Genomic DNA, 27,861 nt, shown 5'->3' on the forward strand with positions numbered 1-27,861 from the left:
AATCATGTGTAGTAGCATTTTTTTGCCCTCAGTTTCGTGGTAGTTTTCACCTACTATTAATGAGGGAGTTTCCAGTAGATGAAAGTGGTCCTAAAATGCATTTAAGAAGGCCAAGTGGACCCAGACTGTGAATAAAGGGTTTTAAAAAAGAAAAGAAACTACTGGTGAGTGAGAAGGAATTTATTTCACGCTCGATGGAGTTTGGTGTCATGAAGTCTTTAGCTACTGGTTAAGTATAGGGGTGGAAAAATGATTCCATTGTGTGTCCCGAATGGGGGCAAAAGTACAAATCACAGTTAACACTAACTAAAGTAAATAATGTCTCTCAACAAAAATGTATAGTCGTCTAATATATTAAGTGCACGGCCAAGTGATGGGAAACTGTGTCACATGTGCCTGCTGCAGACCTCGTTCTGCCTTTGATTTTTATGTGTAAAGCCGAACTTTTGTTCTTGGCAGGTTCTTGATCCCAGTGCCCTTTCTGACCGTTTGATTTCCTATTTCTCCCCCTACCTGAAGCTCACGTTAGTTGCCCTTTATTGAAATATTTCAGTAGTCTTTGAAAAGGTTCAGCAACCTGAGGAATTTTTTAAAATTCTTCTTCAAACATGCTTCCTCCAGTACAAATTTCCAACTTTCTTTCATATTCTAGCAGCTGTGGTCATATGCAACAAGGAATAATAATTATTCTAGAACTATGAAGTGAGAGCAAATGTAATAGGTAAGGAATAATTTTTAGTGAATTTTTTTCCCAAATATGAGCTTATCTGAGAAGAAAGATTTAGTTTTAGTGAAAGGCAACCCTATAGATTTTAGAAATTAGTCAGTTCAAGGTGTTTCTACACAACCATGCTAACAAAGGGACTTATCTTTCTTTTTACTAAAAGTGTTTTTAGAATACCAGCCAGGTAAGGAGGTATGAAAGTGCTTTAAAACCTGTCTAGTGTAAGACCTACCTGATTCCTACAATTGAGATATTATTCACCAAAGTTATGTTATGTTCACAAGGTTTAAAATTCTTTTTCTCAGTGACTCAGAGCACAGGCTCCTGAGTAAAGAGGCAGGTGCCCTCCTGACCCCCGCCCCCTTCACCCTCCACCTCCCCAATAACTCAAGGCCCTTGCAGGTCGGGGTGGGGGGAGCTCCGGGCAGGAAGTGGGCTGTTCTCTTGATGTCCAGCAACTGGAGGGGGAGAAAAAAAGAGAAAGTGGGAACATTTTTTTAGTGGTAAAGGATTTGTTGATAGAGAAATGCATTGTTAAATTAGTTCCTGTGACCTTTTTTCTTCTCCTTGCTTGGCTAGTCTGTGAGAAGGGAAGGGGTAGAGTTGATTGCACTGCAAATCAAAATGCATAGACGTGGTCCAGAGCCTGGAAAACACCACTGCAGCTATTTGGATGTAACACCGCAGTTATTAAAATTAATATTTACCTCGGTACCAAACAGAATAAATATCAGCTCCTCCCCCCATGTAAGTACGACTCCCAAGAATTACATGTTGCTTTAGGAACTAGATCATTGCCTAAAATGTAAGTGTCTAACTACTGGTTGAGAAAAATAATAATTTGGGGACCTGCATAATTAAATGTAAAGGTGCATCTATTTTTTCATAAAGCCTTTTTAATTGACAAAGAAATCCCTTTAAAAAAATATAAAAATGACCAACTTTAAGTTAAAAACAAAAAAATACACAACATATTAAAACTTTATATGATGTAAGCCTGTGTTATGTTTCAAAATTAAGAGTAATGCTCTAGAATACAATATTCTATAACTATTTTCTATTGAGAGGCTAAGGGTCTATTGATTTGAGTAGGGCCATTCTCCTAGGATAGAACTGCTAATAGGTAGCTCTGTTTTATGTGAAAAGTCTTTGGAAGACTACCTAATAAGTTATTTTTTTTCTATTTATATTTCTTTTTATCTTGACTGAACCATAAGTTATCTTTTTTAATAGTTGCATGGTGAGTTTTTTTTAAATATAGAAACTCATAAAAATAACCATTTTTATTTTATAATTTAAATTATTAAAATATTTGTAATAGAAAAGGTTGGGAACTCCCTTGCGGTTCAGTGGTTAGGACTCCGCATTCTCACTGCTGAGGGCCTGGATTCAACTGCTGGTTGGGGAACTAAGATCCCACATCCCACAAGCCATGAGGCGTGGCCAAAGGAAAAAAAAAAAAGAAAAGGTCATTGAAAATATTAAGCAGTACCTAAAAAATAAAAATTAAATACATGACTTCCTTCTAGATTACTAAAATTATATTGTGCTTTTTCAAATTTCACTGGAAAAGAAATATTTTAGAGATAATATTGATTCTATGCCCTTTATAAAGAAAAGTTTATCTTCTGTGACCTTGAGTCAAGTTCTGGTAAATTAGAGGAAGCCCGCTTAACTGAAACCCCTCCTTCTCACACTACCTGAGTTCACAACATCCATTCGTGAAGAACACCTCTTCTGTATCACCTGCCCCATCCTTTCTAGAACTTTATAGAATCTTCACTGCTATGATCCTCTTTACCAAGATAAAGTCAAATCTCTAAAGAACCCAATGGAGTTATTTTTCTCACAGTCATCCAAAGGTTGTTTTCTGAAGAGTTTGGATCAGCTGCTTAAAGATAAAAATCTCTGGAGACAAAGAGATTATACAAAGACAGAGATTCATACTGACTTGAAGAGAATTTTGAAAACTGGTTCTTTGTGTTCTAATGTTTTCTTCACCAAAACAAACAGGCAGTAAAGAAAGCAAAGAGAGAGAAATCCTAGATAATCATAGGAAAGACCTCGTAAGTACTAGCAGAGGCACCTGGAACAAAGTGAACACAGGATGGATGTCCTAAGTGAAAGTTGCTTGAATTTCAGTGGCAAATACGGGTTTTGGGTCATTTGAACCTTGTCTTAAAACCTACTTTCCCAACATTTTATTATGAACATTTTCAATCAGAAAAGTGGAAAGAACTGTACAGTGAACATCTACGCTCCTACCTAGATTCTGCAACGAACATTTACCTACTCTCTTCCTCACCTGTCCATCCATGTATCCATCTCTACCCTTCAATCCAGGTTAATTTTTTGATGCATTTCCAAGTGAGTTAAAGACCTAAGTATACTTTGCTCCTAAACTGTTCAGGATTTGCATCAATATTTTTATGACTCTTTTTAAAAAAAATTTTTTTATGACTTTTATTTTTTGAGGTCACATCAACCTATAGCGGAATACACAAATCTACCCAAACCTTGTGCATTCTGTGATTTTTCACACCTGCGTGTGCCTGTGCAGTGCAAACCTTTATCAGGTAGAGAATGGAGCCCAACCCCACAAAATTCCCTCCAGTCCCCTCATGGTTAGTCTGCATCCTTTGCAACTGCTCTTCGGTTTTTCCTATAGATGAGCTTTGCTTGTCCTAGAATTTCATGTAAATGAAATTGACATATATACTGCTTTCCTATAGGGCTCCCTCCACTCAGCATGTGAACTTACCATCTTTTTCTTTCTTTTTTTTCTTTCTACTTATTATTTTATTTTTTTAAATTAATTAATTTTTTTTTTGGCCACACCGCGCGGCTTGTGGGATCTCAGTTCCCCAACCAGGGATTGTACCCGGGCCACGGCAGTAAAAGTGCCAAGTCCTAACTACTAGGCCACCATGGAACTCCCCTCCTTTTTTTTTTTTAATTGAGGTATAGTTGATTTACAATGTTTCAGGTGTGAAATGATTCATTTATATATATAGATATATTCTTTTTCAGATTCTTTTCCATTATAGGTTATTCTGTGATACTGAGTAGAGTTCCCTGTGCTATACAGTAGGTCCTGATTGTTTCTCTGTTTTATATACAGTAGTGTGTATCTGTTAATCCCAAATTCCTAATTCATCCCTCTCCCCTCCTTTCCCCTTTGGTAACTGTAAGTTTGCCATCTCTTTCTGATTTACTTGCAAAGTGAGATGAAGTGATCTGACCTTTCGGTTTCAAGTGGCAGAGCTGATCTGGTGCCTTTGGACTTTCAGGGCTGTTCCCTGCCATTCTCAACCTTGCCAGCAATGCCCACATCAGCACCAACGCGACCTGCGGGGAGAAGGGGCCGGAGACATACTGCAAGCTGGTGGAGCACGTGCCCAGGAGGGCCATGCGCAACGCCCAGTGCCGGCTCTGCGACGGCAGCAGTGCCAACCCCAAAGGCAAGTGGCGCCCCCTTCGGGAGGACCCGTGGAAATGTACACCTTCTCAACCGACTACTGGAGACTTGTGTTAGGGAGCCACAGACCTGCGTTCTCCTCACCTGTTCATTTCCACTGATTTTACAGTTTAGAAGTTAAAAAACTTAAACCAGAAGCTGAGAGCATTGCGTGTTGTTGTTTTCTTTCAACAGAACGCCATCCCATATCAAATGCCATCGATGGCACGAATAACTGGTGGCAGAGTCCTAGCATCCAAAACGGGAGAGAGTACCACTGGGTCACAATCACTCTGGACTTGAGACAGGTGGGTAAGGCCAGAGCCACTGCAGGAGGCCTGTGGGTTGCTGGGTTGTAATCTCATGAGCTTCCGGAAAGTCCGCTTGTTTCTTAATACGTTTACATTCTGGTCTCACTGCTTTTCCACCCGGTGAATTTAAGTGAGACACAGAAGTTGTCCTTGGTACCGTTTCTTGTCACGTTTATCGTGCCCAGGTATCCTTGGGGAGGTGAGTGGAGTGTTTCCACGTGGTCTGATGTTCTTAGAAGCTATGTCGGGACGCTGATCATCCATCCGCCCAGGATGCCACGCCAGGCGGTACCCAGGTGTCCACACACACTGCAGGTGGCGTCACAAAACGCATGCATTTCCAGCCTTTTGAGCTTGTTATCTTGCTGTTATCGCTATGCAGCTGTTGTAAAAGGGTTCTACGTAGAAAACAAAGCTTAGAAACAAAAGAGGATAGTCTTAAACCTCTGGACACTGCCTCACCCCTGTCACACCGTCTGCGAGGGCTGTGAGTACCTGGGGTTGTCGATTACTGCTGTGAGCAAGCCTTCAGCACAAGCTGAGAAAGGCAGCATTTAAATGGCTCAGACCCCACTTGCATCCCCTTGCTTTGCTTTAAGACCACATAGGAGAATGGAGAGAAACATGGTACGGGCTCTGGCTGCTCCAGATATTTCTGGGGAAGGGAAGGAGAAGGAAAGAAATCTGAGTGGAAAGGATGAAAAAGAAAGGTGGCAGCTGTTGTCAAATTTCTGATTTCAGTTCTCCAGAAAAGTGATGGCATAGCCTTCTTATTTATGTCCATTCCGTTTCTCTTGGGTTAGAACTCATCACTGTCGTGTGAAATATCCTTGAAAGAGACAACTAGTTGAAATGTGCACTGTAGGATGGAAATAGGAATTTTGGCGATCTCATGATGAAAAGTCGTAATTCTTTGAATAAGTGATCATTAAAAAATATGTAGGGGGCTTCCCTGGTGGTGCAGTGGTTGAGAGTCCGCCTGCCGAAGCAGGGGTCGCAGGTTCATGCCCCAGTCCGGGAAGATCCCACATGCTGCGGAGCGGCTGGGCCCGTGAGCCATGGCCGCTGGGCCTGCGTGTCCGGAGCCTGTGCTCCGCAACAGGAGAGGCCACAACAGTGAGAGGCCCGCGTATCGCAAAAAAAAAAAAAAAAAAAAATGTAGGATTTTAAGTAGAAAACAAGACAATACTGTGCCTGTTCGTGCACAAGGAACTTTTGAGCTCTAATCGTAACAGTAAATGAGGTAGTAAAATGTGAAGTTCAGAAGACATTTTTAAAGTTCAGGTTCATAGTATCAACGTTTAAGTGAAATAATACTTCTGGGTGTTTCCAGCCACGAATCCTGAATTAATATGTCATGCCTTTGTATTTTCAAATCTGCCTGAAGGAAGAGAGAAAAAAGCCCCTTTTTGCCCTGGTTTTTGTTTTTGTTTCAGTGGTAAGGATGCTTCTGCAGGAAATGTTGGTTTTCTCATCATCTTTTCAATGTATTTTCCTTCTTTAAGGGAAAAACTACAACATTTTCATCATTACAAATGCGATACTACGTTGTTTATCTTGCAATTTGTCAATTTTGACTTCTCCTAACAGGCGATCTTTTTGCTGTAAGTTGGACTGAATCAGCTTGAGGAATTCGGGGGCCTCACTTTTAGGTCTTTAAGGCATATTCAAACACAAGCATACACACAGAATTATAGGCTTCTAAGTACTTTCTAGTGTTTTTACATAAGCTTCTAAATTGAGATTATTTAAAATAACAAAATACTCAGAATTTTCTTTACCTTTTACACAACGTAAAGTTTCTACTGTGCTTTCAGTTTAAAAAAAGTGCAATATGATTATCGCTGAGCAAACCTTTCTCAGATATTTATTTATTGAGTCTTTTTATTGTGAAAATGTTTGAATATGTAGAAAACAGTATTATTGTGACACACACATACCCACCCCCAAGATTCAGGAATTTTTAAGCAGTTTGTCACATTTGTTTCATCTTGGGAACACTTTGCAAGTGAATTGCAGTCATGGTGACATTGGACCAATACAAGATTTTTTGTATCTTCAGAAAATAGGACATTTGTTCTGAATAGGCACCAGGCCATTAGCTAACAAAACTAACAGTAATTTCCTAGTAACTATTTCTCCACCCATATCCAGTTGTCCCAATTTAGCCACCGATGTCTTTTATAGCTTTTCTTTTTCTTTTTCAAACCAGGATCAGTAAGAAATACTCATTGCGTTTGATGCCTGTTATGTGCTTGTTAAATCTCTTCTAATCTGAATTGCCCTCCCTTACGTTTTTAAAAATGATATTCAATTTTTGAATAGATGAGGCCAGTTGTCTTGTAGAATATCCTACATTCTGGATTTGTCTGGTGGTTTCATTGTGATTTTGTTAACATGTTCCTTTATGCCCTCTATTTCTTATGAACTAAACTCAGCTCTAAAGTCTTGATTACTTTCCAGTTAAATATTTTTGGCCAGAACCCACCGTTGGCGATCCTGGCTGCTCTGTTGCATCCAGAGCTGGTTGTCCCATGAGGAGTGAGGCTATATTTGGGTCCTGCTTAGGTATTGACAGCTGGATGGCTCCCTTCCGCCTCATCTCATCCTTGTTTCCTGGGCCTCATTGACACTCAGCTCTAGAATGTGGTTATACCTTCTGATGACTTTTCTGTCGTCAAAGTCTGTGTATTTCCCTGTCAGGCCAACAATTCACCAGCTGCTAGTTAATTTCTAGATTATACACCCTATGAGGGCAGGGACCACAGCTGTCTGCTTCCTCCTTTCTTCTTCCTCTTCCCTTTTCCTTCGCTGTTAACGTTTATGGAGGCTTGACTTCACACCCTGACGTCGGCAGAGGTGAGGCAGTGAGTGTGTAATCACACTGTGAATCAGTGCTTTATTTTCACACTCCCCTCCTTTTTTTGGTTCACAGCCTGATTAAAAGATGACCATCAACTAATAACCCATTGACTGCTTTGTTTCACTCCTTTAAAAACGTAAACTCTGGGGGCTTCCCTGGTGGCGCAGTGGTTGAGAGTCCGTCTGCCGATGCAGGGGACACGGGTTTGTGCCCCGGTCCGGGAAGATCCCACATGCCGCGGAGCGGCTGGGCGCGTGAGCCATGGCCGCTGAGCCTGCGCATCCGGAGCCTGTGCTCTGCAACGGGAGAGGCCACAACAGTGAGAGGTCCGCGTACCGCAAAAAAAAAAAAAGTAAACTCTGAAGTACAGGTCTCTAAAGTAAAATTAGGCAGACCTCAGTGTTATCAGGAATCAACAATTTCATGTTGTAAATGTGTTCATGTAACTTAATAGATATGTCAGCCCCTGAGGTTTTATGACCAAATCAGTCAGTTTCGTTCTGTTTTGGCAAATGCCATAGACATTGATTCCATTCTTCATTCTCTAGTTGATGACAGCTGTGGAAATTATGACATTTTAGCCTCTGTATATAATGTTTGGTTACCTGAAAGATAAACTAAAGAAAAGATAAAAAGTGGTGTTATCAGAAAGTCCATAAATGTTGTGTGGTTTGCAATAAGATTTAACTACGGAGTGTTTGCTTTAGTAACACATTACAAGAGGAACGATTAGATTTATTTCTTTACTTCTTTAAAGTAATGCCTGCTATTCATTTCTTGCATCGATTCACCATATTTTAGAATTTACGCTGATATCTAGCAATGTCTTACTTAAAAAGAAAACAATCTGTGGGAATTGAATGAGTGCGGTAGTTTTAAGAAAAAAAATAAAACTGACGAGTCACTTTAACAAATGTAAAACTAACATATACATGGGTGGCGTCCAGTCATAAACTATTGCTCACTGTCCAATGACCTAGCATGATACCATGGACATGAGCCCAGGATCTCTTGTGATAACTTAAAATTTTAAAGAAATCATTCTGAGAGAGTGAGCATACCCATTTGATAGATCTTGAATTTTGTGATTGTCAGCATTATTTTAGTTGTTAATTATATTAAACTGTATATATTCTATTAAATATATTAAAATGTATTCCTATGGTAGAGTTTCTCAACTTAAGAACTCAAGATTTCCAGTTTGAGATACTCTAGGTTAAGACACTGGGCAGATAAAAAGATGTTCAACATCTTTCATCATTAGAGAAAAGAAAATCCACAATGAGATACCACTTTTCACCCATTAACATGGCTATTATCAAAAAACAGAAAATAAAGGTTGGTGAGGGTGTGGAGAGATTGGAACCCTTGTGCATTGCTGGTTGGGAACGTAAAATGGTGCAACACTATGGAAAACAGTGTTGTGGCTTCTCAAAAAGTTAAACAGAATTTCCATATGATCCAGCAGTTCCACTTCTAGCTATATCCCCAAAGGAATTGAAAGCAGGAATTCAAAATGATATTTGCACACCCATGTGTTATGGCAGCCTATTCACAGTAGCTGAAAGGTGGAAGGAACCAAGTGTCCATCAACAGTGAATCGATAAACAAAATGTGGTCTGTACATAGCACGGATTATTTTGCCTTAAAAAGGAAGCAAATTGTGATATATGAACAACGTGGATGAACTTGAAAGTGTGTTAAGTGAAATGAGCCAGACACAAAAGGACAAACATTGTACGATTCCACTTACATGCAGTCCCTAGAACAGTCATGTCTATGGAGGCAGAAAGCGCCAGGTGCTGAGCAGAGGGGGATGGGGAGTGAGCGGTAATGGGTGCAGAGTTTCAGTTTGGGAAGATGATGAGGTTCTGGAAACGGATGGTGGTGATGGTTGCACAACTATGTGAGTGCACCTAATGCCACTGAATTGTGCACTTAAAATGGCTGGAATGGTCATTTTAATGTTATATATATTTTACCACAATTAAAAAATGTTAAAATACTGTGAAATACATGCTGTTTTCTATCAGCCAGGGCCCAATCAGGAAAACAGAAACCACAGCAGTTATTTAAAAGGACAGATCTAGTAGGAGGAACTGGTTAATGGGTGTGAGAGAACTGGGAAAGAGAGTCCCTAGCTAACTGAGAGTTAACCACTGAGGAGGAACTAAGGGGGGTGATTGGGGTTACTCACAGCTGGAGGCTTGCAGGAGAGTACCCCACCTCTGAGCCGGGATGAGGAGGCTTATGTGGGGAGTTCTGGAAAGCCAAAGACTGGGGCCAACTGCTGCTGGGCAAAAGACATTGACCGGAACAGCAAGTAGACAGAGGGGAAATATCCTCCCTCCCTCCTCCAGCCTCCCTGCCTCCAGCCTCCCAGTCTCCCTCCTCCAGCCTCCCTCCTCTGGCCTCCCTGCCTCCCTCCTCTGGCCTCCCTGCCTCCCACTAGTGCCTTCAAACCCTGAGAAGCAGAGTACAGCAGGTGGATTTGCAGTCACTTTGCAACCGGCAGTAATACTGTCATCTCAGTAGGTGATCACTGTGCCAGGGCCGTGACATGAACACAGATCGGCAGCCTTGAAATCCTGGGTCAGAATTTTGTTATACAGTGGTCAGCCAGATTCTGAATATGCGTTTATAAGTTTTTAGATTAACTTTGGAATGAAAATGCAAAATTGATAATCCTCATGGCAAAATCATGGACTGCCTTCTAATACGTGGACAGACTAGGCGTCCTGGGATCTCAGCTGAGAGGCTGCCGTAGGTGACACTGTGACTTTAAGGACAGTGGTGGGGGAAGTGGAAGCAGTTCTATTTATTTCTGTATGTATTTATTTATTATTCCTTTTTGATGGTGTGGCATCATGGCAGAGATGCGTCAAGGGTGATTGGGTGCTATGCTTTCGGACAGCTTACAAAGTAAAATGCAACACTATTCTATATAAAATGGATAAGCAACAGAGACCTACTGTATAGCACAGGAAACTATATTCAAGGTCTTATAATAACTTAATGGAAAAGAATCTGAAAAAGAATAAACATATGAAACTGAACCACGTTGCTCTATATCTGAAACTGATACAACATTGTAAATCAACTGTACTTCAATTTAAAAAAAAAAATGAAGGAGGGTTCCTGGTTGAGCACCTGACAAATTCCTTATAAAAAATGTTTCCTTTCCCCTGTCACACTGGTAGTCCACAAATGACTTAGGAGTCCTAAAAATCTTCAGGTATCACATGGGAAACATTAAGCAAGATACAATCTAATTAGAGTTAGCTAATAGGGTTAGCTAAGAAGTACAATTATGCAGATTTCCAGAAAATAAACTCATAAGTCAATAATTCTTATTTTTTTCTTAATTAGGGAAGTAATATAGGCTCACTGTAGAAAAACTGGAAGGTACAGATAAGTGTAAAGAGACAGAAAAACCTGTCATCCCTTCACTCTGACATGACCACCAATAACATCAGTGTACTTGCTTTTAGACTTTTGCATGCATGTCTGTGTATTTAAATTAACAATGCAGTCATAGGGCTGCCGTTTATTCCATACTCCTGCAGGCCAGGCTTTCTGTGGAACCCTCGTAATCACACTATGAGTTTGGTTCTGCATTATCTCCTTTAGACAGATGGCAGAACTGAGCCTTAGTTGAAGTAATTCAAGGGTAGAACTCATCCCTGTCTGCATTCTTGGACGATATCATCCTTCCGGCTGAGGTTTGTGACAAATACGTTTGTGTCCTGATGTTTTATTTAACTTTATAGCATGATCATTTCCCAATATAACTAAAATCATTATTAATAATTTTAAAGCTGCGTTAACATCCTACTCTGTGGCACCCATGATTTGCATAATAGCTCCCACGCCTGACATGTTGGTTGCTTTTCTGTTATGGGTAATAACTTGAGGTTTCAGTGAAAAAGGATTGCATGCCAGTGAAGGAGTGCAGTGCATACAAATCATTTTCAAGGCTCATATGGCAAGTTTCTGTTTAGTTTTGAGTATCCCTTTCAAAAGAAATGTTCATTGCCTGTTGTGTATAGGAATCTATACATATATTCATATATATCGTGTATATGTATAGGAATCTATATATAATATATAGAATTTAGAATAATATAGAATTTAGCAATATAGTATATAGAATATATACAGTATATTATCTATGTAGCATATAGAATCTACAAATGTATATGAACACTCAACCTATATATTGTATATTCATATACTATGCATATGTGTGTCTATATACATATATATGGGTATCTATATAGGTATAGGTTATAGACTCTACAGCATTTTTTTCTCATCCATGTTACTTCATCTCCAACGATCCTGGAGAGGAGATGGCCCCCTCTTTGCAGGTGAAGAAGTGGCAGTGCAGAGTGGTCCACTGGCTTGCCCAGTGTCACATGGCTGTACCTGCTGCAACTGGGGCTGGACACCACGACTTCTGGTTCCTTCCACACCACCCACACAGTCCCACCTCATTTGTTCCCGGTCTCCCATCATTGTTTCTCTTTCTAATACGATTTCCTGGGGAGGCTGGCAGGAGTTCTGACAATTTCCTTCTGATTTGGGAGTGTCTGGGTTCTTCCTAAACCCCTGTTTTCTTTGTCACTCAATGGGGTCCTCTCCCCTGGGAATGGGGCAGAGTATCAACGCTTCTCTCATGGTAAATCTGGGTGCTGTCTAACATGTGATTTTTGGCCAAGAAGCAGGAAAATGAATCAGTGTTTAGTAATCTCCTTTCAAAATGTTTAAACCTGGGCAAAATGTTCGCTGGGAGTGGTCAGATATGTGAGTAAAAATGTGTAATGTCCCTTTAGAAGACAAAGTGTGTTTCGTAAAAAAGGAAACGTTTCCTATGGCATTGAAAATAAAGGCTGCTTTTTTGAAGCAGTGCTCTATACTCTGTGTAGGTTTAATTAGGAAGTAACACTTTGTTGTGGGCACATAATCACAGAAGGGCCTTTGTTTTATGCAAACCTTTAGACAAGAGCTGTTTGTTTGCTGGGTTTTATAAAACCTCATTAATCTGGACGTCTGCTGTTGTTTTTTTTCCCCAAAAAATTTCTGAAAAATTGGCCAGAGCTGGATTGAGGTTTATTATTGTATCGTCCATATGTAAAGTGTTTGCTAAGCACATTGGCACGGTAAATAAAAAAAGAACAGGCAAATTTCACATTCTTAAGGCAGAAAATCTTGAAAGACTTTTAGAACAAGAGTTGCATGTAAATTGGAGCTTCTCATTACAAATGAGTCTTGGGTGTTTGTTAAAAGAGTTCAGGCAGAAATTGTTCCTGGAAACCCTGGTAGAAATGACCATGACTGTGTACTTGTATTAATTCAAAATGATTTTATTTCAATTTTATATTACTTCATACTGGGCTCATCCAATTTCAAATTTTTCTTGAATTTGTTTGGCAAAATGAATAGATTGGAAGAAATCAAGCCCTTCATTACTATTTGGAAGTAAGCCACACGAAATTCTTCTCCTTCATTTTTATCTTTTCCGTCCTATTCTCCATGAAGCTGCTTGTCTCAGAGATATGTCTGTCTTTTGTTTTCACATTTTTGTTATCTCATTTTGTTTTCTCCTACACAGCCGCTTTTCCAATTATCTACTGCTTTGTAAGAAACCACTGCCAAACTTTATGGCTTAAAGCAACATTCATCTTATATCTTTCTGGGTTTGTTTCTGGGGGTCAAGGTTTCAGGAAGGGCTTGACTGTGAGTGGTTGTATCTCAGGCTGCAGTCCTTGGGATGGAGTTGCTGGGGGAGGGGGTGCTGGGGCAGCTGAGGGCTGGCCAAGGCTCTCCCTTCATGTGGTCTCTGGGCTTGTCTGTGTGGACTCTCCTTGTGGGCTAGGGGCTTCCTCACAGCATGGCAGCCCTAAGGCAGCATTGCGAATAGGACAGTTCAGGGCTCCAGCACAGGTGTTCCAGAGAAAGAGGCAGAAGTTGCATCCCTTTAAGACCTGGCCTCAGTGTCACACAGCATCTTCCTCTGTGCTCTTTGGACCTTCCAGTCTCTGAAGTGGGGAAAGATTCAAGTGGAGAAAACATGAGGCAACCCCACCCTGCCACAGGACGTGGGGTAAAGACTTTGAGACACATCTGAACCCCCCCACTGCCTCCTCACACATCTGAAAAGAGGCTTCTCTCTGCTGGTCTCCCATAGCTTATCTTTTAGGGGCTATACCTTTATCTTCAGGTGATGTAAAGAGCTATAGGACCAAGTGGCAATACAGATATTGTACCTTAAATTGTTCAATGTTAGTGACTAGTGAGCTGAATACATGAAAATAATTGAGGCCATATGTGGAGCTTCCTTTCCTGGCAAGATTTATTTTTAAGCTTTATCCTTTGTCTGTCATGAACGGTGGTCTGCCAAACAGTCAAGCATAACCATTTTTCCAGTTAGCACAACTTAGTTTACCAAACCTTCCCCCTTCTTTCTTTTCTGTTTTGAATGGCAGAGTGTTGGCCATACTGTTACAGTGTTGCTTGCTCTACAGGGCTTCTTAGATCAGCCTTGGGAGGGTTCTGGGAAATGAGCGAAGAGAGTTTTGCAGGACTCTGTCAAAATATACTTTTCATATCTCCAACTGTTTTGGCTTCAAAATAAAGCTTTTTGTATATTTATGGAAAGAAAGGGAGGTCTGTTCTGGAATTATTTCTTCCTGTTATAGTAAAGCTAAAAAAAAAGATGTTTTAGTTTCTGAAAAAATTTTTCTTTGAAAAATACGTTTTGGAATCCATTCTAGTGTTTGCTTTTTTTTTTTATTTCTGCTTTTTACTTAGCAGTGTATTCAAATTGGAACATCTAACATCTTCATCTTTAAAAAGAAAGCTGTAACAAAGTAAAAAAACAAAGCAGCTCCTGAATACCTCTGCTATACCTCAGAATAACTCATGTGCTTCTTATGTCTTCAGTGGAACTTTTCTCTATATAGAACTTCCTTTATTATGATACAGAAGCAGAAATTTTTTAACATGAGAAAAGAATTGTTAAAAAAACTCCCTTGTGATCCTAACACCCAGGAATTATCTTCTGATCCGTTCCAGCATATCTGAGCGCATTGTCTATATTTAATAATTCGTAACGTCTGCTTATTGATGGCAGGGGTCTCAGGATTCCTTGATGAACAAGACAGTAGCGACATCCAGGGAAAGTATTCAACAAACCGTAGGTTCCATATAAATGTTGGTATCATCACTGTACTTCAGTTGTTGCTTAAGGCTGACTGTGGTCCTCAGGGGCTTCTGGGCTAGCTGGGGAAAGAGGCAGGTAAGCCGATCACTTCTGCTGGCTGATATGGGGGTCAGGGGAGCTGAGCAGGTATGGGGCACATATAGAAAGGGCAGCTCAGAGCATCAGAGAAACGACCCGAATGTAGGACCAGGTGGAGGAAAGGTACCTGGGAGAGAGCATCATAGAAAAGGCCTGTTTGTGGAGCCAAAATAGTTCATCCAGTGTGATCATAACAGTTGTCATTCATTTTTTCTTTCTATTGAGATACAATTTACATGCAGTGATGTGCACACATCTTAAGGGTATAGTTGGATGCACTTTGACAAATACAGTCACATGTATAAGCCTCACCGCCATCAAGATGTAGAGCATTTCCATCACCCAGAATGTTCCCCTGTGTCCATCCCGTTCCGTTCACCAGCTCCCCTCCCCGACACCCGCTGGCCAGAGGAACCACTGTTCTGAATATTTTTTCACTTAGATTGGCTTTGCCTGTTACATAACGTCATATAAATGCAATCACACGACCTGTCTTTCTTGTGTCTGTCTTCTTTCTCTTGGCATTATGTCTGCGAGATTCCCCCATTGTTGCTTTTAGTGGTTTGTTCCTTTATTTCTGAGCAATGTTTCACTCCGTGAATATACCACACTTTGTTTATCCATCCTCTTGTTAGGGTGTTTGGGTTATTATAATTTCTTCTGTCAGTGCCTATTTTATTCTGTTTTATTCATCTATTTAGATATAATAGAATATAACGTTGTGTAGGTTTGAGGTACAAAACACGTTGGTTTGATAGGTTTATATGTTGCAATATGATTACTACAGCAGTGTTAGCTAACACCTTTATCACATCACATAATTATCATTTCTTTCTCTGTATTGAAAATAATTCCAACTCTGACGTTTATAATCCAGTATTGTTGACTGTAATCACGAGATTGTGCATTAGCTCTCCAGAACTTTTTAGTCTACTAGTTGCTACAGTTTTGTCTATTGTAAATAAAGCTGCAGTGAACATTCTATAAAAGTCTTTCTGGACATATGTTTTTATTTCTTAAGGAGTGAAATTGCTTGGCCAATGGACGTGTGCACATTTAACTTCGTAAGACATTGACACACCAGCCTAGAAAGTGGCTTCAGTAGAAAACCCTTTGTCCAGTTTCTAGTTGTTTATTGCCAGAGGGCCAGGCAGTACCCATTTCTTCTTCATGGCTGGCATCTGAATTTCTGTAACAATTTTTAATGGCAGAATAATGTCATCATCTGGGTATACAGAGATTTGTTTAACCTGCTCACACTGTTGAACATTTAAGGTGATTGTAATTTTATAAATTACGCTGCAACAAACATCTGAATAGTTTTACGGCTGCAGTGCTGATTATGTTTTAGCGTAGATTCCAGGAAATGGGATTTCTGGGTCAAAGAGCTTAAACAGGATCGCGAGAGGCCGCCTCGGGGGCCTAAGGCCCTGGCCGCAATGTGGGCTGGGTGCCAGCCCCGCGCGCGGGAGGGTCGCCCCGCAGGAAGCAGGGCATCGGGTTATTCTACATGAGTGGAGGAGGTAGTTGTTGCAAGTAGAAGAGACACAGCGTTTTTTTTTAGGATGTCTGAAGATGAAGAAAAAGTGAAATTACGCCGTCTTGAACCAGCTCTTCAGAAATTTACTAAGATGGTAATCCCAACAGACCTGGAGAGGTTAAGAAAGCACCAGCTAAATATTGAGAAGTATCAGAGGCGCAGAATCTGGGACAAGATGCATGAAGAGCACATCAATGCAGGACGTAGAGTTCAGCAACTCCACTCCAGTATCTGAGAAATGGAGAAGCTTTGTTTGAAAGTCCAAGGGGATGACCTAGGACTTCTGAAGAGATCGATAGATCCTGTTAAAGAAGAAGCATCAGCAGCCACAGCAGAATTTCTTCAACTCCATCTAGAATCTGTAGAAGAACGTAAGAAACAATTTAATGACGAAGGAACCTTATTACAGCCTTCTCTGACCAGATCCATGGCTGTTGGTGGAACATTTCACGCTACTGAAGATGAAGCTAATCCTCAGAATATGACTCAGATATATGTGTTGCCTGAAATTCCTCGAGATCAAAATGCTGCAGAATCATGGGAAACCTTAGAAGCGAACTTAATTGAACTTAGCCAACTGGTCACTGATTTCTCTCTCCTAGTGAATTCTCAGCAGGAGAAGATTGACAGCGTCGAAGACCATATCAACAGTGCTGCTGTGAGTGTTGAAGAGGGAACCAAAAACTTGGGGAAGGCTGCAAAATACAAGCTGGCAGCTCTGCCTGTGGCAGGTGCTCTCATCGGAGGAATGGTGGGGGCCCAACTGGCCTCCTTGCAGGCTTCAGAGTGGCAGGAATTGTAGCTGCGCTTGGTGGTGGGGTGGTGGGCTTCACAGGTGGAAAATTGTTACAAAGAAAGAAACAGAAAGTGATGCAGAAGCTCACTTCCAGCTGTCCAAATCTTCCCAGCCAAACTGACAAAAAATGCAGTTAAAAAAAAACTTCAGTATTATTGGTGCCAACATGTCTATCCTTTGCTGCTGTTGGACACTCATCAGCTTTTGGAACATGAACATGATTATATCAAAATAGTGGCCGTCAACGCTCAAGTGGGATTGAACTGTGATAAGTGCATATATTTTGTTGTTTGCTGGGGTGTTAATGGGGATGTTAGATACTGAGAAGCCTGGGCTGAGGGTGTACAGTGTTTGTCACGTAAAGTTTAAGGACTGCCAGGGAGCAGACTTTTTACTTGGAAATGTGAAAACCCAACCCATAACTTTGATAAGGACTTGTGACGTGTGAACATGTTGGGTTACGGAAGGACAGTTTTCAGAATAGTTTCTTCCATAACTCTGACATGGAGACTCCAAGGCTAAGCATATTGTAAATATGCTTCTTTATCTCCTAAATATAGATTTTTTAGGCATTTTAGCAGAGAAAAGAATGGAAGTTCAGTAGCTTTTTGTATCAAATAGGGAAATCAGGAGCTAGCAAGGGGCACAATTGAATTGCATAATGGAGTCCATTTGGTGAACCCTATTGCAATTTGGTCTAACAATAGTTTCAAGTGAGGGAAACAAATAGTGTAAGAAAATGGAAAGAAAGGCCCGACTTCTCTTTCAGATATCTTAAGTTGTGACACTGGCCTCTTCTCTGAACTCTTTTTTCTGCCTCTCTGTAAATAAAGAACACAGAGTGTCAAGTGGTAGACTTATAAGGCCAGTCACTAAGCTTGCTTTGTCAGCCTCTTTTTTTAATTTTTGAATTTTATTTTATTTATTTTTTTATACAGCTCCAACCAAAAGACACAGGCTCGCTGAATGGATACAAAAACAAGACCCATATATATGCTGTCTACAAGAGACCCACTTCAGACCTAGGGACACATAGAGACTGAAAGTGAGGGGATGGAAAAAGATATTCCATGCAAATGGAAATCAAAAGAAAGCTGGAGTAGCAATACTCATATCAGATAAAATAGACTTTAAAGAATGTTACAAGAGACAAGGAAGGACACTACATAATGATCAAGGGATCAATCCAAGAAGAAGATACAACAATTATAAATATATATGCACCCAACATAGGAGCACCTCAATACACAAGGCAACTGCTAACAGCTATAAAAGAGGAAATCGACAGTAACGCAATAATAGTGGGGGACTTTAACAGCCTGCCTCTTAACAACTCAAATATCTAGTCCCCTCTGCCTTCCCTCCCTTGTAATTTTGAAAAGTTCTTTGACTTATGGGGTGAATCCTACCCATGTGTAATGCAGACTTTTCTCATAATCTGTTTTGGTTTTTTTGTTTGTTTGTTGTTGTTGTTGTTTTGGGTTTTTTTGGTATTGGCTGCCATCTCTTCATCCTCTACTGTAACCTCTAGGTAAAAAAGAAAGTGAGAGAAAGAGAGGTGTCAGTCTCCAAATACTTTCAACGTTGTTAGAGTTTGAGCTAAAAAATAAGCAAGGGGGGAACACCAGGTCATTTCTTGGGGCACCTTACAATTTCAGGGGACTCATGTACTTGCCGTGCAGGGAGTGTTTGACCCTAAGTCTCTTCAGCTGACAGTTGGAGGAGCTAAGGACTAGCTTTCTACCTCACTTCTGTTACTACCATCCTTTTCCCCAGGCTTTGCTGTCTCCTGTGATTTCTTTCACCTTGCACAGCTGCTGTTTCTTCCCAAGAATGGCATTCATGCTTGCCTTTTCTCACATTCAAGGTTGATGATGGACAAAGCCTGATGCCAAGACTCAGTCCTGGTGGAGGATTTGTGGTGCTAATCTCAACGCTTGACATTGACAGCAAGCATGGCTCAGCCCAACCCAATGTCTATGTCAAATAGCAGAAAAGTTTTAAATTTAGGAAAAAAGAACTTAAGATTATAGGCTGACTTACCCTGTACTCTCAACTCATTTGAAATAGGAAGGAACCACCTTTTGCCTTATTCTTTATTCTTTTCTGAGGACAGAGGAAAGGGCACCTACACCACAAAAGGTATGAGATCTCTGCTCAGGAGCCAAATGGATTCATCAAGCTGTTGAATGATTTATCACTTCTCTCTTGCTGAGTTTACTCTTAATAACTTTTATTGATTGCTACCTTTTACTTCTATGTCTAATCTAAAGAGACCTTTCTCATTCATACTTTTTGCTTCTCACCAGTGAATTCCAATGAAGTAACATACCATTTCTTATTCTTAAATAACTGGAAAACATCAAGTATTTCTACCTGCTGACTCATATCTTTAATATAATACCAAGAAGGAAGTACTTTGAGTGTCAGAGTCTGATCCAGTATTTGACATTGGATACCTGTAAGGTTGGGATAAATACTTTTGAACTCCATCTTTTTATATTTTTGGATCCTTGCTGTCCCTTTAACACAGGGCGTTCAAACCAGAATGAGGATCAGAATTGCCCAGGGCGCTAATTTAAAACAAGATTCCTAAACTTCAGTCGCATAGGTTCTAATAATAGCCAATCTGGCCTGGTCAGCTAAAATTATAAATTTAAGATACAGTTATATCAAGATTCAGCTGTATCATTGAATCCTGTAATTTCTAGTATTCTACCCTTCAGCCAACCTAAAATTCCTATCCTGCCAACCTAAAATTGCCTAGCTCACCATCTTAACAGCACTAGGGACTCATTCTACTGTCAGGCTGGTTCTACATCAAGACCTGAAGGAGAAAAGAGGCCTGTTATTGACCCTCACAGTTTGTTTTGGGAGCTCTCCTTTTTACTGAGCCAGTGTGGGACATCACTGTATGTGCTCATAGAGGCCTTTGAGTTTTACTACTCATCAGGATGGGAATATTACTCTAGCAGTCTTCATGCTTAGGCAAGTTGCAATCCTTTTTAAAAGTTTTATAATTTAAAATTACTTAGAAATCGTATCTAATTTTCCCATAATAGAAGCTAATAGCCAACTTTTTGTAGAAATTTCTAGATGTGTTTAATCAACTATAAATGATATACGTATAAACTATAAAGTGTTTAGAAGTATAAATTAGTCAGTATAACACAGAAACCAATCTTAAAATTGAATTTAAAGCCCTACAGTAGCAGATTAAATTTATCTTCTCTATGATTCATGTCTTATTTTTACTGCAACAAGTTAGAAGGTAAGGAACACTTTGATTAAGTTCTTAAAATTTACAGAGTATCATTTGGATAAAGGCAGCACTCCTAAAGCCTTTTTAATATAATAATCTGAGAATTTCTCTGTAGAACAGAGACTTTGAAACTTTTTGGTTGTAATCCACAGTAAAAAAATGCATTTATATCAAAACTCAGCATATGCATTATGGAACAATACTTACCATTATGTGCAGTGCACTCTGATGTTTTTTATTGTTTCAGTTTTTAAAATATGCTAGTTGTAACCTACTAAATTGATTTCATAATCTACCAAAGGGTTTTGACCCTTAGTTTGAAAAAAAAAAAACCCACCCTTACAGAGGAACTGTTATTTATGGAATATTTTCTGTTTGCCAGGCCCTTCACTAGACATTTTACAGGTAAGGACACTGGGCCTCAGAGAAGCTAAATGATTTGCAGAGGGTTATTCAACTACAAAAAGGTGAAGCCAGGATGTAAACTAGGTCTGTTGAGCTACAAAAACTTCTGTTACTCTCATACTTGTTGCTTCTGTATATTAAAATTGAGACGGGCTATTCACTCCGCTTCACCCAAACACCCATATATTCTGTAAGGCAGGCTTGCTTTGAAATTACACATGCCGTTCATTTGCACTTTTCTTAAGATCTTGTGTTTCCTCATCAAATGTCCAGCAGCCTCGGTTTTTAATGGTGGCCAGTGCAGAAGTACATAGCGCTGAATTTAGTCCTTAGACTATAAAATTAATAGCGTTTCCATCCCACCCACACATCCTACAAATTTCCTTATATTTGTGGGTCACAGCCATCACTTAAGCAGTGCTTTTTATATTGAATTTTAAAATAAACTCTAATATTTTTTAAAACAATCATATAACTCATAGAATCAAATGATTATCCTTTAAAATGGTACCCTTGGGAGGCCATGCACTTATTGTAGTGATGCTGGTATTACTTAGACTATTTCTGAAACTTTTCTTTTGGAATTGCCTCTAAAGACATTTTACAAATCACATAAAAAAGCCATCTCAGTGTTTATTAGTCACAGACTCTGCTCCCTTGTTCTTATGACCTCTCCTCTCTTCCTTCCTCAGTTTTTGCTTTTCTTCTGCTGATTTAGCTCTCCTACCCACCTATGCTGGAGCCAATAACCTAAGAAGCCCCAGAAAAGGGTGTGCTGGCCAGAGTTCCTGGGGTGAGAACTTTCAGGTTATACTGACGCCGAGTGCTGTATAGGGAGAGTTCTGCGAATCCAAAAGCCTTCCTCTGTGGGCCGCCTGCCTGCCTGTAAGTGCCCTAAAGTAGTTTGCACAGGAGTAAGGACTGAATACTGGCGTTTTCTATCAATCACAAGAAGCTGAGGAAACTTACGTATATAGTGTACAACATTTTTCTCCAGTGAAAGTCACAGAAGCCAAACCAGGCCATTCTTTGTGTTAACTTAAAAATGGAAAGGTCGTTTTCAGGGTGCCCCTTGCCCTTCGTTGCTGCCACATGAAATCTTTGGGAGGAAGGATGAAGAAGAGTGTGGGGAAATGGTTCTCCTGTGAAATGGGACATTTTCTTCTCCTAATAAAGTATAACATGGCAGTGGCTATCAGGTACTTATGAATGCTAGAAACTCTTTTTAAGTAGTCAGAGGCCTAATAAAAGGTAGGGAAGCTTCCCCACTAGCCTAAATTAATGTGAACAGATCAGGTTCTGTTTGTGTGGGGTTTTGGGGTTTTTTTTTTTTTTTTGCGGTACACGGGCCTCTCACTGCTGTGGCCTCTCCCATTGCGGAGCACAGGCTCCGGACGCGCAGGCTCAGCGGCCATGGCTCACGGGCCCAGCCGCTCCGCGACATGTGGGATCTTCCCGGACCGGGGCACGAACCCGTGTCCCCTGCATCGGCAGGCGGACTCTCAACCACTGCGCCACCAGGGAAGCCCTGTTTGTGTTTTTATTAACATTTCGTGTTGTTTCTAACAAGATGTTCCCAACTATTTATATTCATTAATTTGACACCATTTCACAGAGCCACTTCTTAGGTATGATAAACAATCAATGGTAGAAGATCCACCTATAGTCCATATTACTGCCCTCAAAGAAATTATTTATTGTGGGAGACAAGAAAAACGTCTGTGCAATATTAACAAAAGAAATAAATTCATATAAAAACAGAAGAGGTGTCAAAGGCAAATGATTTGCCCAAGATTAAAGCTAGTTAGCACAAAAGCTAGAATTATAACCATGGTCTAAGAAAAAAAAATCCTCAAAGTAATTTAACTGAGTTTTTGTTATGCCATATCAGGTTGCCTACTGAAGCTTGTGGTCTTTCAGACCAGCTTTAACATTCCAAATCAGTCAACAGCTACAGTGGAAAGAGAATTGGATGGGGAATCAGGAGATCAGAGTTCTACTTTTGGCTTTGTCTCTTATAGTAAGCTTTTACTCAGGGGTTGCTGCTTTCTCCCATTCTAGTCAGGCATTCTCCATTCTTTATATCTAGCCTCTTACTGGGTCTTGTTAATTGTTTGAATATTAGTTGCATTCATTTCTTAAATATATTCGTAGCCATCACTCTAGTAAAAGACTTTATTACCTCACATCCGCTACCTCATCTTCCCCAACTTTAGGCCATTCCTCACATCACTGCCAGAAGAACCGTCTTTCATTTTTCTGCTGAAATGTTTTCAGCAGATCCTGTTGAATACCTGATAAAGTTCAGCCTTCCGTATACTGGCCCCAGCTTTGTCTCTTCAGACTCACTACCCAACCATCTGACAATGCCACTGAAAATCAGACATTCCACAAGAATGATTTTAAGGCTTTTCTATGGTGAAGGTACAAACTGGTAATAAACTATGTTTACATTTTTTCCAGACTAAAGCAATTTCTGTAATACTACATTTTACAAAACTAGTCAGCTGAGTTTTGTTTCAGCTCTTGAATAAGTCTAAAAGTTGTCTCCTAAGGAGAAGAAATCTTTTGTCCCCTCAGAGGAAATTACATTCAATTTCTTAACCTCCAAAACAACGTCAGTCTTGTCATCTGTGCATTGGATAGCCAAAGCATGAAGATTTTAATTTAGCAGCATAGATACTCCAGACTTGAACGGACCATCGTCCAGCTCCTGTGAGAAACTTGACTAATAAATATTTGAGGAAATTACTCAAGAGTACGTACATGTTATCCATACATTTCTCAAGTACTTGAGATTGTCTTTTATTAAGGTTAATCACTAAAAAAGATGTTTACCAAGGTTTCATTAATTAACCCCCTAAAGATGTTTTCCATTTTATTGTTAAAACCCTTGGTGTTAGAAAGGGTCAGCACAAAAAAATGGCCCAATGGTGAGAATTTCTACAAATTCTGTAAAGCTTACTGAATTCGCTTATGATGTTGCTAAGTGGTGCTTATATAAGGAAACATGCAATAAATTCACTCATTCAACAACAACAACAACAACAACAAAACCAAACCAAAAGAGCTTGAACATTTTTGAAAATTAATTTTTATTGTTTTATTTTTTTTCAAAAATATTGCTCAATTTATATACTCACTAACAGTGAATGAAAGAGTGTGTCTCACAACCTCTCAGCAGCATGGAGACTAAAAGGTTTTCTTTCTTTCTTTGTTCTCTGTTAATTGAATAGCAAGGAATTTACTTATTCATTCATTCACTCATTCATTCATTCAGATATAGATATATTCATTTATTTACATTTGGTCACTGTATTGAACATGTATTTGGGAGCACTGGGCTGAGTTCAGATGCTTAGACAATATTTGTTTGGTCTTGTTTATCACCTTCACATGTGTAAATTATGCCAGGATTATTTATCTCTGATGAGGCAAATGCTTTGTCAAATGGTGGTGACAGTTTTAGGTATTTGAAAATCAGTGTAAGAGGCAGGACAGAATTTTCAGGTCATAACAAATGAGAAAAAAATGGAATGAACTGCAGATACCATCATCGTGAGAGGTGCCAGTTGTCAGCAGAATAACTATGGCGCTTAGGGAAAGTGATTACAAATCTGATAGTGATACCTTACATCTGTATTGTGCATTTTATAGTGTTTTTCTAGTTGTTATTTCACACTTACAATGTGAGAAATTGGAATAACATGTAGATCCATATTCACAGTATTCGTTGTGAATAATGCAGTGGGGTGTAGAGAACACAGCTGGATTTATCACTTTAAGCCTGAATCCTGGGCAACATTAAATTTCCTTCTGTAATTCTCTGGATTGTAAGAAATTTAAGATCTGTTCAATCACTACCTTTTTGGGAGGAGGGTGGAGAGTAATTCTGGAAGTCTGACTGTGCAAGCATTGGCCTTGGTGAGGTGATGAGGCTGCCAAAGTGATGACAAAGGTGGAAACTCTAGAGACTAGGCCTGCTTGTGCCAGTGCATTCAGGTCTGTTCTCCTTTGAAATTTCTGCACAGGTACTTGGAGAGCACTGGCTCGCCCTGGCTTGGTGGCCTCCATGCCCCATAAGGTCCGGAAATGAAGGCTGGGAAAACTGCGAGATCAATTTAAAACCTGCAGATAATTAGCTGGGATGCCACAGCTGTCTAAGCCCACATACCTGAGAAGTTTGGTGAAGCCTGAAAACCACTTATTAGCTTCTGTGCAGCCAACCGGAGGGGTTTAAGCTTTCTTAGAATAACTGATAACTATTATAACATGTGTAAATAGTTCTGTTCCTTTGTTTTGTGTGTCTTTTTAAATTAACAGACTTTATTTTATAGCGATGTTTTAATTTACAGAAAAAATGAGTTTCCATATACCCCCTCTATAATAGTTTTTGAAATCAAATTTGAGTTATTCTTAATCATCTTTCTAAAAGTAAGATCATAAAGTGACCTATCTAGTGTTGTTTTAATAGTGTCCAATACCTTTTCCCCGCTAATTAAGTGACCGTGAGAATTGTCAGTCTTATAATTTAAAATTTTGTTTTCTCTATTTTATGGCATACAATCAGAAGATATTTATCTTTGTTCTTCAGGTGCTAGAAGCACAAGAAAGCCCGTGAAATAACTGTTTCTTAGGCCTCCATTGAGATGCTCACCATTTAGGATCATTTACAATGCCGTACCAGACTCCAGGGCCAGGCCAAGAATAGGGCTGCCCAGAGGTCAGCCAGGCACTTAGTCAACGTCACCAGGAGGAGATGCCGCCCTCTGAGCTGAGAGTCTCCAGCCACGTCACTCAGGGGTCTCCTTTCACTCTCAAACCCTAACAGTTTGGGCTCCAGTTTTGTATTTTGTGACGTGTCATCAGGCCTCACTAGAGCTTAGTAAGAAACTGACAGAAATGGGGTCATGGGAAAGACAGGGTTTCACGCATCCCCTCTGAGCTGCTAGCTTGCCCTCCAGATGGCTCGGTTGGCTTCTCCAGGGTTGGTCCCTCGTCATGTTCAATTTAGAAATCTCCATCTTCCACAAAAAGTTGAGTCTTTGTATCATTCACTTTTCTCTCCTTATTTTCACATCTTTTTTTTTTCTTGTGGTAAAATATACATAACATAAAATTTACCATTTAAACCATTTCTAGGTGTACAATTTACTGGCACTAAGTGCATTTACATTGTTGTGCAGTCATCGCCACCATCCCTCTCTAGAACTTTCCCATCATCTCATACTGAAACTCTGTCCCCATTAAACAGTACCTTCCCATCTTCCCCTCCCCCGCCCCCATTTTCCGCAATTCTTATTTGGGTATCGATGAATTCGACTATTCTAGGTAACTCATGTAAGTGGAATCATGCAGTATTTGTCCTTTTGTGTCTGGCTTACTTCATTTAGCATAATGTCCTCCAGCTTTATCTATGTTGTAGCAGGTATCAAACTTTCATACCTGAATAATATTCCCTTGTATCCCAGAGTTTGTTTAGCCATTTATCCATGGTAGACATCTGGTTTGTTTCCATCTTTTGGCTACTGTGAATAGTGCTTCAATAGACATTGTTGTCCAGATATCTGTTGTTGAGTCCCTGCTTTCAGTTCTTGTAGGTATATACCCAGAGTGGAATTGCTGGATCACATGGTAATTCTAAGTTTCTTTCTTGAGGAACCGCCATCTTGTTTTCCATGCAGCTGTGCCACTTAGCTTCCCACCGCACTTTTTTAAATAAACAAAAGCCTTCCTGTATAAGACCTTTGTTTAGATATTCCTTTTTAAAAAAAGCTTTAAATGTGATGATGTGTCAGCTTGATGCCTGACGAATGATAGATGCTCAGTGAAGTTAGAGGTACCTAAAGAAAGATGAGAATCTTCAAATAGCATGTAGACCAAGGTTCCATGTACTGAGTGAAATCTTGCAAAAACAAAAAATGCTTTCTAATCTCTCTAGGGCTAAAACTATAAGCGATTCAGCTAGATTTAGTGAAAGAAACACATAATTATTGTGTCTAGAGGCTGTAAATGTATAACTCACAGGTTAATGTTTAATGGAGTTAGTCAAGTGCAGATTTGCACAGCTTTTCTAGATGGTGTCGCCAGTTGGATTTGTGAGGCTTAATGATTAGGGGCCCCTTTTACTTTCTGAGGTGCAATTGAACTGTTTTCTCACGATGAGGGATGAAAAGAGGGCTGTCAGGCGGTTTGCTGCTAACCGTTGCTGGACCTGCCGGGCACCATAGGTCAACGTGAGGACCAAGAGAGGATGTGAAAAGAAGCTTTCAGATGTTTTCAGCCAGACATTCTCTGGGACTGAGGGAAGAAGGGCAAAGTGTGGGCTTTGGGGCCATGTCGGGGAGACCTGTCCCATCTTCCTGAGGTGGAGAGGGGGTCTGGCCAAAGCTGGAAAGCCCTGCTGGGCCTCCGTGTTTTCTTTCTCACTCACACTGGACCTTCTGGCAAACTCTTTAAGACCCGCTGGCTTTTTTCTCTACTTTAGTCTTGGTCTTCACTGTGTCAACACCACCAGCTCTCACGATTTCCCGGCACCAGCATCCAGTTCCGGCATCCAATCTTTTCATCCCTGGTGACCTGGTAACTCCCTGGTTTAGGGTCTTCGAATGCTCTAGAAGTTTTAACGTTTCGCAGAGAGCCCTGCCCTGTCCAGTCCCCTCCCGTCTCGACACTCAAGCCAACTGGGCCTCCTGCCATGTCCCACACTCCATGCTCTGGCCCCGCAGGGTCCCACTCTCCATCCCTCTGACCTCCCTCTCTTTACCTAGACATCTCCTACTCAGTGTCCCCCACTTTCCAGGCAAGGCTTCCCTGACCACCCCTTCTCCAGACTAGGCTGGCCCCCGCCAGACACCCTGGCCGCCTTCCGTCCTTCTCCCGGGGGACTTGGCCCACCTCTGTCTCCCTGTCGGGGCATCCAGGCCACCCTGACCGTGTCCCTCACTTCACTGCTGTCTTTGTGGCACCCGCCACGGTCCTGTTCCAAAGCAGATGCTCAATCAGTGTTCACTGAATGAATCTCCAGTGAAAAGGTGTTAGGGGCATCCTTGGTCCCAGTGTCCTGTGTCCTGGTTGGGGGAGGAAGGCGAGCTTCTCTGACAGTAACATCTCTGCTGCCTGCCCTCCCCCCAGGAGAGGGGCAGTCATTTTTCTAACTGGGAGACGAGCTGACCGCATCGCATCACTCCGGGGCTCCAT

At 40.5% G+C, this 27,861-nt stretch overlaps 1 protein-coding gene and 1 pseudogene across 1 annotated transcript in view; both read left to right on the forward strand.

The window, feature by feature from the left end:
* The window catches only part of LAMA1 (laminin subunit alpha 1), a 160,694-nt gene that overhangs the window by 20,447 nt on the left and 112,386 nt on the right, over positions 1-27,861 (forward strand). Inside the window, exons 2-3 of the mRNA XM_089894940.1 lie at positions 4,015-4,185; positions 4,377-4,489. Of these exons, the coding sequence (XP_089751066.1) occupies positions 4,015-4,185; positions 4,377-4,489 (284 nt within the window). The remainder of the gene's footprint in view (positions 1-4,014; positions 4,186-4,376; positions 4,490-27,861) is intronic.
* Positions 15,535-17,526, forward strand: LOC111163080 (syntaxin-17 pseudogene; annotated as a pseudogene).

The sequence above is a fragment of the Delphinapterus leucas genome, chromosome 14, assembly GCF_059928025.1.
Source record: "Delphinapterus leucas isolate spDelLeu-1000000601 "Yukka" chromosome 14, BTC_Dleu_Yukka2, whole genome shotgun sequence".
Taxonomy (NCBI): Eukaryota; Metazoa; Chordata; class Mammalia; order Artiodactyla; family Monodontidae; genus Delphinapterus; species Delphinapterus leucas.